This window comes from Seriola dumerili, unplaced genomic scaffold (assembly GCF_002260705.1).
Source record: "Seriola dumerili isolate Sdu_G_001 unplaced genomic scaffold, Sdu_1.0 BDQW01000052.1, whole genome shotgun sequence".
NCBI classification, from domain to species: domain Eukaryota; kingdom Metazoa; phylum Chordata; class Actinopteri; order Carangiformes; family Carangidae; genus Seriola; species Seriola dumerili.
In genome coordinates this window covers 18,242,211-18,255,689 of record NW_019174307.1, presented here as the reverse complement: position 1 = coordinate 18,255,689, position 13,479 = coordinate 18,242,211, and the positions used below count along the sequence as shown (strand labels likewise).

At 36.3% G+C, this 13,479-nt stretch overlaps 1 protein-coding gene across 1 annotated transcript in view; it reads right to left on the bottom strand.

The window, feature by feature from the left end:
* Nucleotides 1-9,530: 9,530 nt before the first annotated feature.
* Nucleotides 9,531-13,479, bottom strand: part of plekhm3 (pleckstrin homology domain containing M3) — a 43,204-nt gene continuing 39,255 nt past the window's right edge. The window contains exon 7 of the mRNA XM_022741113.1: nucleotides 9,531-9,693. Within this exon, the coding sequence (XP_022596834.1) occupies nucleotides 9,531-9,693 (163 nt within the window). The remainder of the gene's footprint in view (nucleotides 9,694-13,479) is intronic.

Below are 13,479 nucleotides of genomic sequence, written 5' to 3'. Positions count from 1 at the left end.
AAGACAAATATATTTATGTCATAGTAATCGTTGAAGTAATAAAAACTGCATGGGGCGAGTGTTTAGATTTAGATACTGTAATATACATGCATGGAAAAAAGCTGAAAAATGAGATGATAAAACGTGTTACTGGTAAGGTCTTACTGGTTTTGAGAGTTACACTATATGTGCAGTTGTTTTAGAGTAAAATGTCATTTGAAATAACAGATTGCTAATCAGGACAAAAACTAAACTACTGTCTGCTTCAGTCCACAGATACGAGAGTTGTTTAGTGTCAAAGCCTGTTTGAAAAAACATCTGTTCCTCTGTGGTTTTATTCCTCCTCCCTGTCGGCTCATACAGGTGTCTGCACAAAGCCTCTTCCTCACACACACACACACACACACACACACACACACACACACACACACACACACACACACACTCTCACACTCCCTCACTCTCACACACGCATACACACACACAGATTTGTCTCTCTATTGATACGCAGTGACAAATGCTTAATTGTAACTGATTTAATCTCTCATGAATCATTTAATGTTATCTGTTCTATTTGGATTTTAGTTTATCGTTTGGACTTTTATTTTTTTTCCAACAAAGGTGGAGCCATATTGACATCAATGATAAGTGAACTCAGTGCTGTTTAAATACAGTCGGTGCTTCTATGGAAATAATCTGGCGCCAGTCTGTCCATTGATTTAAAGGCCAGTCAGTATTTTGTTATGTTCCTCTATACTTATCTGTACAAGTATGTTTACATAATACTGTACTGTATAGCAGAAGAGGAACTGCTGTTTTTACCATCATAACTGATGTAAATGAACTTTATCATAAATAAAAAGTCCACAAAAAACTCAGGTGTTGATCTCTTGAAGAAAGTGGAAAAGCGAAAACATTAATTTTATCAGGTTGTAATGTCATTTTTCTGTACATCTTAATTTTTCGATACAGTCAGTCAATTCAGTCAGTAAACCTTTATCAACAAGAACGATCGTGACTATAGCTGCAACTAGAGATTATTCTTCATATAAATTCATATATCTTATATTTTTTCTTATATCTTTTTTTTTTCAAAAGCCAAAGCTATTCAGTCTACGCTGTTATAAAGCAGCAAATGTTTTTCATTTTTTGCTTGATAAATAACATAAATGATGAATCAATTGTCAAAATTGTTGATGGTTGATTTTCTGTTGATAGTCTAATCGAGTAAGTGACTTCTTCTCTTTGCATCAGTTGAACAAATAAACACGACAGATTGTGCCGTGAGCAGTGCCATAGCTACAGAGGTCATGACCTTGGAAATATTTGGAAATTTCCGGGTTTAATACCGTGAAGAGGAGTTTACATTTTACGATGCACTCATATTTTAAAGGCTGATTCTGTTCTGTTGATTCTCATTATTTGGACACAGTATCTTATAATTAGTTTGTTTACTGGAACAAATCAAAAAATATTTAAAATAGCATTAGTTAAAAAGCGGAAGTAAATCATGGAAGTTTAAGATTTTCTTTAAACATGCAGAAAATTATAGGGAGTTTGTTTGGCAGCGAGTCTGACTTTCTTTTTAGGTAGTGTGAAAGCCTGGTGAGGAAGTTGTTTTTATGTGTTATTACAAGTGATAGAAAAACACATTTTAATAAGGTTTTGAGTAGAAGAAACAGTGAATCTGCCCTTTAACACTGACAAAAGCACACAGACAATCTGCTTGGCTCAAACCTGCTGAAAGCTTCGACATGGCCAAACGAGCCTCTGAACAACCAGGTCACTGGGAACACTGGGGCCCTGCCAGCTTTTGTGTAGCAGCTCGCTAAATGTCGAGGGGAGGGAGGAGGCCACTCTGCGTGTGTTTGTGTGTGTGTGTGTGTGTCTGTGTGTGTGTGTGCTTGCGTGCGTGTGTGTCAAAGTCATACACTCTCCTCTCATGTTGGGAGAGCAGAGGCCCGGTCCTTCCCTCTTCTGTGACCGTTGTCCACCTCCCTCCTCCTCCTCCTCCTCCTCCTCCTCCTCCTCCTCTCTTTTTCTTTCCTCCGTCCTCTTTTCCTCCTTAAACTGTCTTTTGTTTTCATTTTCATTGGCATTTCTGCTCCGTCGTTGTTCGGGCCCTAAATGAGTCTTGACTGGCCCGCGGGCCACTGGAGAAGCACAAAGGACTTAGTTCTACTCGCTACAGTTGATCCATTGTGGGCGTCCCACAATGCACTAATTGGCGATGACAATTAAGCGCGGTCGACACTCAGCTTCAATTTGCCCGCTGCTCAACATACATCACAGGCAAATGATTCAGCCTCTGAGCTCCCTGCTCTCTTAGACAATATGCATATTCACTCAGGCAGGTGAACTCGTTTGGAAGTTCATTCTTGACCTCAGAACCAGTAGATGACAAAATAGTCTCACGGCAAGATCCATTTAGCGGCTCCTCTGGAGCTTTCGATCACATCACACAATCTTCCTCTGCAGATGGAGTTTATCCAGTTGTGTTGAAATTGCAGATGTTAAAATATCTGTTTGAATTTCTAGAGGAAGTCCTTAAAGTGCTCAGAAAAATGCAAACACTAAAATTCCACAAGTGGGAAAACTAAATCTGTTGAGGAATGTTGTGTGATATAATCAGTGTAGGAAAATAGCTGTATTAAATAAAAGTACTGATACAGCAAAGTAAAAAATACAGCATTACAAGTAAAAGCATTGAAAACAAAAAAGTAAAAAGAAAAACTTGTGCAGCAGAAAAATAGCCTATGTAACTGATACATTATTAGACCTTGGTTTAGTGTGTTAACATGCTTTGTGAATTAACACTCAAAAGTACAGCTGAATGTCACTAGTTTTGCAAGTATTTGGTCATAAACCAAAGTATTAGACAAGGTGAAGTTTTGACCTGATGATGGCTGTGAAATTTAAAGGAACACCAAAGTGATTACAATTCATCCTGAGGGCAACATGAATAGGTTCACCAAATTCTGCAGCAATATACTGTATATAGATATTTCATTCAAAACCGCAAATGTCGCACCTGACGAAGGGTCAAGAGTAACACCGAAGTCGGTAGGATCCATTCTCTGGGGATCCTGAATGTCTGTGCAAAGTTTTACCAAAATCCAGTAGACATATTTCAGTCTGGACTGACTGACTGACTGACTGACTGGACCAGAGTCATGTTGGGGCGTCATCACTCCAGGTGTGTTAATCAACAACAGCAGTAAAACATTGAAAGGTTTCATCATCTAGAGGCAGCTCAACATCTGGAATTAATCTTCAGTATTAACTTTTGTTGACCTGGTGGGTGTGAGGGTCTGTTTGTGGTCTGTCAGAACTAGTTTGTAAGGTGTGCTGTCCAAACATTGGAAATGTATTTTGGAACGGACACACTGGAAGGTGGGTGAAAACCTGTCTCTACAGGACAAATTCATAGTGGCCAATGGTATAACTTAATCACTCAGTCAGTCAGCGATGTTGGTGTTCACAGAGCTAGAGAGAGAAGTACAATCCCTGGTTCCTCTCTCAACCCCGGACGGCTGACCAATCCCAGCGTGAAGTCAGTGTCGGATCATCACCCCCCTGATGCGACGTCAGAAAGGTATGAGGGAAGTTCCTGAAGCTGTATTTTTTTAGCAATCCCACCTTTTCGCGTGTCCTATCATTTATTGTGTCTGATCTGTCCCAAACTCTTGTTTCCAGTACATCACACTATGGACGTAATGTTAGCAGTTGATGGGACCTTAAACATCCCTGTGCACCAGTGATTGTATTATTCTAACAGCCTGTTTTCTTTTTGTTACAGATGTGTAAACGAGGAGCAAAGGATGCAGAAAGGATTCAAAACTTCGACCAGCACAGGTGATGGGTTCAGTGTTGATGGGTGATGTGAACATCAATGGGGCAGGAGGTGTTCAGGGATACTCTATACGTCCAGCCTGTATTAACAGTGAATGTTAAGGTGAGTGATTTACTTTATTTCACTTTTGGTAGAGATTCAACCTTCGTTGCACGTGAATGATGCGTATGGTCTGTAGCAATTCACAGATGGAGTTTGCCCAGTTGTCATAGAATTGAGATGCTCACCTTTTGATGTTTCTGAGCATTTTAAGGACATCCTGTCCATGTCAAGGATTACAATGAGATTAAAAGTTTGTTCTTGATCCTACATCTACAATTTCCTAACAACTGGGAAAACTCCACCTGCTGACGAAGAGTGCGCTGGTATCTTCGTAGAGGACGGCAGTTGTTGACAGCTCAAATTCATCACAATTCAGTTTTATGATTCAAGTTCAAATGTCAAGTCACTCCTGCAACAAAATCCAATTGTCTGCTGTCCATTCATAAGCAAGTATGTTCACTCATATCTTTGCCTTCGCATTGATGACAAAATACTGTACACAGTTTCTATTTGTAGCTAGCGCTGTTAGCTCAACGATGCAACCAAACATCATATCTATTTAACTAAATTAAACCAGCAAAATAAAAGATATCAACCAAAACAATGTGAACGTTTCTCCATGCAGGATTCAAACACTTTCTCTTTTAAGAAGTTTGTCTTTATTGGCATCAGTGGCTAGCGGACAAATTTGAACAAAACCAAACATGAGAAAGGACTGATTAAATTTTAAAAAAAAATCAACTCCCTGTACTTGCATAAGAATTTGGCTGTGATGAAAAGAAACTGATAATAAAAAATAACTTAAAATGTGCAAAAGAGAGAAGAGTTTCAGTTCAGTTACTCTGCTTAAATACTGTACAATATATTCTTCTCCCAGCACGTCAAGTAAAACATACTGCGATGATCATAATGTGCCTGCAACATAAAGAACGTTTCCAGTCCTGTACTCATTCAACCTGTAAACACAGGACAACATACTCAACCTGAAAACACTGATGTTAATTTTTAGTCATAAAATGGCCTCAAGATTTCAACATAGGTTGTAAAGAAAACAGAAATTAGCATGGAACAACAGGTAAATTAGCTTTGAATTTACCTGGAAAGAAAACACAACTGGAACACATCATACAAAACAGATTCTCAGATTTTACACAATGTTCACATTTATGCTTAAGACATAAAAAAAAACACTAAACAAACAAACAAAACTTTGACTAAACACATACTTCCAAGTTGTATGAACACACAGACATACTGCATGAAGCAAACAAAGAAATTAATAAAGTTTTAAAGTGATCAGTTGCCATCAGCTGCTGTAGCTACATAAAGGCAAAATATGTAGTCCAGCAGATATTAGGTGTAAATTTGTTTTTGGTTACTTGTGCACACAAATGAGTAATTCATGCTTTCTAATAAGCACCAGGAAGTATCTTCCCCAAACTGTTTCGTACAGTAATTAATACCAAATAATTACTGACTAATAAGCCTATCACAATCTTATTGTCTCCATCTTATTGAGTACATAACATAAATTCTAAACAGTAACTTCTTCCCAGAAAAGCTCAGGATGTTTTTCCACTTAATCTAGACCACTTCATTTAGAGATAAAACTGATGTAGATCCATGGCAACCGCCTGTGTCAGTGTGCCACATGTATTGCAAGTAGATACACAATGCACAGTGTAGCAAATGGTAATGAATGACATAAAGACAAGCTTCAGGTTGTGGGTTGATTTTCGGGTCTCAAATTTGTGAGAACTAGTCTGGTTCAGGTGGGTCAGCTCTCTGTTTTAGGCTTGTGCAGAACTCTAATCTGTGTGCACAAATAAAAAAAATAATAAAAAAAAAATTCCTGGCACCTGTCAGAGTCCATGGTACAGAAATAAAAATTATAACACAGCAACCAAATAAAAAACAAAACAAAAAAACAATGATCAAAAATACTGTACCAAAGGCTTTCCTACCTTTTCACTAGTTTTTTTTTTTTTTATGCAGCAGGCACAATCACTCACCAATAACTTAAACACTTCACTTGTGATATCACCTGACATGGCTGCAGGTTTCACCTTCAAAACAAAGTAAAAACAAAACAAATGTAATTCAGCTGACACATCAGTGCACTAACCCTGGCATATTTTAAACTACTGGGTTATTTAGTTTCAGTCTACAGTGTCCTACATGCTTCACAAACATGAATTACTGTCGGTCTGATCTCTGCTTTTCACAAAAATACATATTTCCGAATAAACCCGCAACTGGGGTTTTCACGGTCAGGTACTGATTACAGTGGCTTATTCACACAAAAATTCCCTTTTAAAAGTTGATGTTTTTATTGCTCAAAAAGATGAGAAAAGGAGAATGAGCCTCAGAGCAGACTTAAGAGCAAAGAATCAATCTGAAATTAAAGTGAGATCAGAAAAGAAAACAAGTCGCAGGATGAAGCAACAGCTGCATTTCCATCCTAAATATTACAAGTTGTTGAACTTTAAAGCTGCAATCTGTGAATTTGTTACAATGCCCAAAATTCCAACAAAAAGATTGCTGTCGACGTTTTGGAAACTCAAGTATCCACCGTTAGCTGGGAGTGGACACTGCAATAAAATCAGGGTGTGCAGCTTTAAGTGAAGGCAACGTTAATTTTTATTCCTTTTGCAAAAGGTTTTCATTTTGGATTAAAGATGCAACATATTCTGTTTGTAAAATTGTAAAATAAATTCAAATAGAAACAACAAAAATTAAAAATTATGTAATATGTTGGTTTCACGTTCAGTGTCAATTAAGTTTTGGACAAAAACTTTCCTTTCATTTCAATGTTCAAACAGCATAAACAAATATAAATACTACTAATAATCATAAGCACGTTTATTTTTCTGACATTTCAGTAAATCTTTTTTAAAATTGCCCTTAAAACCGGATGGAAACGCAGCTGTTGTAAAATGTAAGAAAACGTAAACAATAGTATTTCCAGACCTTTACACGTGAAAGCAGTGGGTTATAAAGGCCATCTAGGTTGCATAGAGATACTAAAAGCTAAAGCTGCTATCATGTTTGATAGATTCTGCATGAATAAAGCACAACAGGAAGTAGAATCACAGAGGAAGAGAGGAGGGAAAAGGCAACAATGAAAGATAAGTTACAGTATATTATTGCCCCTGTTATTTTACAGTTAGACCGATAGAGGGAGGAGAATGTGCTCAGACGATGTGACAGAGTCCTTTTTAAATTAAAGTCTGTTTACATTTTACATAAAGGAACATAATAAAATGAGTGAGTTAACAAACGTCTTTCATTCCACATCTAGAGGTTAAACTGTCTCGGTTTAAGGAAAACGAGAATGAGATGTGACAGAAGGATAGAGGAAGTATGGAGGGATTTCTATACATCAATCACAGCTATCATTTTATTATTATTAAATTCATTATTATTATTTGGTGAAACATCCAAATCTAATGGTTCCGGTTAAATCTCAAATAAGTCGAGAATCTGACTTAATACTTGAATATGACTGTAAAACATTTGTGTTTCTCTTCTTCACAGACAGCAGCTGTGGTCAGTTTGGATTTAGTCTGTTACAATGGATTTCAAGTTGTCATCCACAAAACAAAAAAAAACAAAACATCCACAGGAGATTATGGAACTACTGACAGCATAAACCACTTCCCGACTGTTGATCCATATTTTCCAAACACTCATATTTCCTCCAAAATATGATTAAATACACGGCTTCGGTTTAAGTTCTGTTGAGCTGATGTGGGTGATAAAATCTGAGCATGACTCTCAGTCTGTAAACAGTCTGTGAGAATGATGCTGCAGTTTGTAGTCTGACAGGGTGAAGTTGTAGAAAAAGAGGCGATGTTGCGGTTCTGGAATAATAACCACTAAATAATAATGTTCCTGGGGCTTTAAATAACAATTATTTTTATTATCGATTGATTTACTCGATAAATAGTTTAATTGCTTCGTCTCTAATGCCCATATTTACATTGAAAATGTATCCTCCTGTTCATACTGGCCATTAAAAGATGAATTCCTAATGCAAGTCACAGGGGACAAACTTAATGCAGACGAGCGCAGTCAAACCTCAAATGGAGAAAAACAAGGTAGAAAACTTGACATTTATGTTTGATTCATGTATTAATTTAAAGAAAGTTTGTGTCTCCTAATCGCTCCACACAGTTCTGATGTTTTCGTCTCCTCAGCGGACGTTTAAATCAAATGCTTCATGTACATTGTGATCAATTCACTAAGTTTCCACTGCACTTCCACTGCATGTCACATTGACAAGCACAAATTGAAAGTCTGTATAAACCTACCTAAAGTTTATTTGAAGTTAATATTGAGCTTCAGCAGGCAGAGTTGCAAAAATCAAGTGGATATCCTCCAAAGTCTTTTTTGTACAGAATTCCCTTTTTTCGTTGGTTCCCTAGCCAGTGTTTCCGTGCTGAGACGTGGCAGAGGGACACGTGACACAAAGAAGAAATTTTACACCAAAAACACTTTGGAATATACCTGCTTCATTTGACTGGGACTGCTGAAGCTTCGTTTAAACTTCAGATGAACTGTGGAATGTATTTTTGCACAGAGAGAGGACTGTGGATATTGTCTACCATCACTTCAGCTGAAATCATTTTACCGTCTTTTATTGGTCAGTATAAACGCAGCAAGCAAAACCGACTTCAATGTTTATATGAGCACATGATTATTGTTTTAAGACAGACTTGGAAAAAATATGAACCGGTGCTTTAATATTTGATTCCATTGTCATGACTGACATGAATCCAAGTTTTCGACAGCTGCTGCAAACATTTTACAGCCACTTCTCAAGGCTACATGAGTTACATGAGAAGGGCTGCAAATAACAGAATCTGATTATTTTCATTATAGATTAATCCGTTTTCTATCAAGTAATCATTTAGTTTGTAAACGAAGACAAAAAATTTATCACGTTCCCAGAGGCTGAGATGATGTTCGCCATTTGTTTATTCTGTTTGACCAACCAAAATCTTCACATTTGAGAAGCTGGAACCAGTGAATGTTTTGCCTTTTCGAAAAATGATTCATTGATTGCCAAAATTGATCATTAATTTTCTGTCCATTGACAAACTGTTTTGTCACTAAACACATGCTTGACTTTAAGGGCAGGTGGAAAACTTTGGCTTAGAATAAACCACCCAAATGTTTATTAGCTGTGATTTCACATGTTTAACTCCTAGAATAAGAAATGAGTGAAGATAGTGATGTGGTGACGGGATGAAGATGGCAAAGGACGACTTTGACATGTGAGATGTTCGACTACAAAATACAAGTAGTTCAGTCTGTAAAGCCTGGTGCAGCAGTTCCTCAGTGGGTTGTCTCCCTGCTCTTTACAGAGGGACTATGGGGGCGCAGCTCAGGTGTGTGTGTTAGCAGGTAAACACACAGAAACACAAACTTGGCGATGCATCAGATTCTCTGAGCTCGTCCTCCGGCCAAAACTGTCACAGAATTTGTCCTGGAAAAACACAAATCAGAAAAAACAGGCACTTTGTCCAGTGTCATGGCCTGGCAGCGCCCTAACTGTTACTGCTTTAGTGTGTGTGTGTGTGTGTGTGTGTGTGTGTGTGTGTGTGTGTGTGTGTGTGTGTGTGTGTGTGTGTGTGTGTGTCGCACGTGTGTCTCAGGTGTCTTGGTAGGGCAGGTGAAAACACCCGGGGCTATCGTCATCAGGTGACCAGAAGGAGGACGGCCTCTTGTGGTGGAGCTCTCGGCGAACGCAGCGAGGACATGGTTGAGCTTTCTGTCGACACTCGGCATGGAAAACGGCCCCGCAGCCGTCGCATCTGCAAACACACAACGGCATCACAACACAGGTCAGAGTGTCACAATTCCATACTACACCTGTGATACACCTGTGGTCATCAACTGGCTTTTGTTTAGATCTGATCAGTTCCAATTGTTTCTAGTCATAATGAACACACATTTTCAGTGTTTGACCTCCATATCTCAACCATTGTTTCGCAATTAAAACAGGGTAAGCCATTTGTTGTGAAGGAGTTGCAGCTTTCTGTATAATCCATAAAATGTTTTGTTTGCCACCAGAGCATGAGACTTCTCACAGAGGTAAGCGACACCTTTAAACACTAACTTTGGACACAATGCACCTCTGCCTAACCAGTAAGTTAAAGGGCAGGTTAAAGGATTAGTTCAACATTTTGAGAAATATGTGTATCTCCTTCTTGCTGAGGAAAATGACACCACTATCATGTACAGTATGTATGCCAAATATAAAGCTACTGCCAGCTGCTGGTTTGCTGATTAGCTTAGCACATTAGCCAAGAAATAGTATGGCACAATTAACACCTTGCAAAACCAAAATTTGTTTTTTACACCCTGCACGGATTATACAAAGGTGCTGGTTGGTGGATTTTGTTACCTTTTAAAGTGCCAGACTAGCTGTTTCCTCCTACTTCCAGTTTGTCTGCTAAGCTACGCTAACCAGTTTCATATTATTTACCAAACAAATATGCGAGATGCATCAATCTTGTCATTTAAGTCTTGGCAAGCATAAAGGCGTCTTCCTTAAATACTTTCAAATGTCAGCATATTTCACAACACTGTCCTGGTTCTTACAAAATTTACAAACCATCCAGAGCTCCCAAAGATCTGTTTTGACTTTGACAAAGTATCATCTACTTCAGCTTTTATTTACACTACTGTCTAAAAATTTGTACAAGCTACATGAGGGAGTTTGCAGAGCTTAGGGATGTTTAATTTATCAGCTCCAAGAAACAGCAGCCTCCTCCTAGTGATGAACAGGTTCCAACACTTTTGAAGGTTTGGCCATCACTCCTGTGAGTAGCAATAACATCGTACTCATCAAATTAACTGCTGTGATCTGGAAATGTGACAACATTGCTTAAAACTACTGTGACAAGCCAAGAAACACAGGCAGTCAGAAAGGTTGGTAACAAGCTAACAACTTAGTTTGAAGACAAAATGAGGGTGAACAGTCAAGTTATTGCTCAACTTTTGTGTTGAGATAATCTGTTGCTTTGTTTACAACCTGTTTAATCATCTGACTGCTTATGTTTCTTGGATCTGTCTTTGCCACAACACCACCGTGTTCCCAGATCCCAACAGGTAACCTGGTTGAGTGTAGGTAAGATAATCCTTTATTAGACCCACAGTGGGGACATTTGCAGTATTCCAGAATGGACAGTACAAAGACAGGAAAACAGAAAAATGTCAATATGAAATACAACAAAATATATTTTGACATTTTTATACCTTACTATACAATAACATTTTATGACAATTGACGCCATACTATACTGTGATGTTTTTTGACATTTTTATGCCTTGCTATACTATGACGTTTTTTATGAAATTTATGCAATACTATGCTATGACATTTTTTGAAAATTTTCTGCCTTACTATAATATGACATTTTTATGAAATGTAATGCCTTACTACACTATGATGTTTTTTGACGTTTTTATACCTTACTATACTATGACATTTTATGCCATACAATACTATGACGTTTCTTGACATTTTTATGCTATAGTATACTATGACGTTTTTAAGACTTTTCTTGCCATACTATACTATGACGTTTCTTGACATTTTTATGCCATAGTATACTATGATGTTTTTTTCTACATTTTATGCCATAGTATGATATGACGTTTTTATGACTTTTTTGGCCATACTATACTATTACGTTTTTTGACGTTTCAATGCCTTACTATACTATGACATTTTTATGAAATTTAATGCCTTACTATACTATTACGTTTTTATGCCTTGCTATACTATGACGTTTTTATGACAAATGATGCCTTACTATACTATGACATTTTTTGACATTTTATAACTTACTATACTATGACGTTTTTTGACATTTACACCATAATATACTATGACGTTTTTAAAACATTTTATGCCACACTATACTATTACGTTTTTTGATGTTTCAATGCCTTACTATACTATGATATTTTATGACTTTTTTTGCCATACTATACTATGACGTTTTTTTGACATTTTATACCATACTATACTATGAGGTTTCTTGACATTTTTATGCCATAGTATACTATGACCTTTTTATAACAAATGATGCCATATTATACTATGACGTTTTTATAACATTTCATGCCATACTATACTATGACGTTTTCATGACTTTTTTTTGCCATTCTATACTATGACGTTTTTTTGACAAATGATGCCGTACTATAATATTACGTTTTTTGACATTTTATGCCATAATATACTATGACATTTTTATGACATTTTATGCCACACTATACTATTACGTTTTTTGACGTTTCAATGCCTTACTATACTATGACATTTTTATGAAATTTAATGCCTTACTATACTATGACGTTTTTATGACTTTTTTTGCCTTACTATACTATGACGTTTTCATGACATTTCATGCCATACTATACTATGATGTTTTTTGACATTTTATGCCTTACTATACTATGACATTTTATGACTTTTTTTGCCATAATATACTATGACGTTTCTTGACATTTATATGCCATAGTATAATATGACGTTTTTATGACTTTTTTTGCCTTACTATACTATGATGTTTTTTGACATTTTTATGCCATAATATACTATGACGTTTTTATAACATTTAATGCCACACTTTACTATTACGTTTTTTGACGTTTCAATGCCTTACTATACTATGACATTTTTATGAAATTTAATGCCTTGCTATACTATGACGTTTCTTGACATTTTTATGCCATGGTATACTATTTTTTTTTTTTTTACATTTTATGCCATACTATGCTATGACATTTTATGACTTTTTTGCCATACTATACTATGACGTTTCTTGACATTTTTATGCCATACTATACTATGATGTTTTATGACTTTTTTTGCCATAGTATACTATAATGTTTTTTTTTTTACATTTTATGCCATAGTATAATATGACGTTTTTATGACCTTTTTTGCCTTACTATACTATGACTTTTTTATAACTTTTCATCCCTTATTATACTATGATTTTTTTTGACATTTTATGCCTTACTATACTATGACGTTTTTTGACATTTTTATGCCATAGTATACTACGATGATTTTTTCCACATTTTATGCCATAGTATAATATGACGTTTTTATGACTTTTTTTGCCTTACTATACTATGACGTTTTTTATGCCATAGTATACTATGACGTTTTTATGACTTTTTTTGCCTTACTATACTATGATGTTTTTTGACATTTTTATGCCATACTATACTATGACAGTTTTTGACATTTTTTTGCCATACTATACCATGACGTTTTATGACTTTTTTTGGCATAGTATACTATGGCGTTTTTATGACTTTTTTTGCCTTACTATACTATGATGTTTTTTGACATTTTTATGCCATACTATACTATGACAGTTTTTGACATTTTTTTGCCATACTATACCATGACGTTTTATGACTTTTTTTGGCATAGTATACTATGGCGTTTTTATGACTTTTTTTGCCTTACTATACTATGATGTTTTTTGACATTTTTATGCCATACTATACTATGACAGTTTTTGACATTTTTTTGCCATACTATACCATGACGTTTTATGACTTTTTTTGGC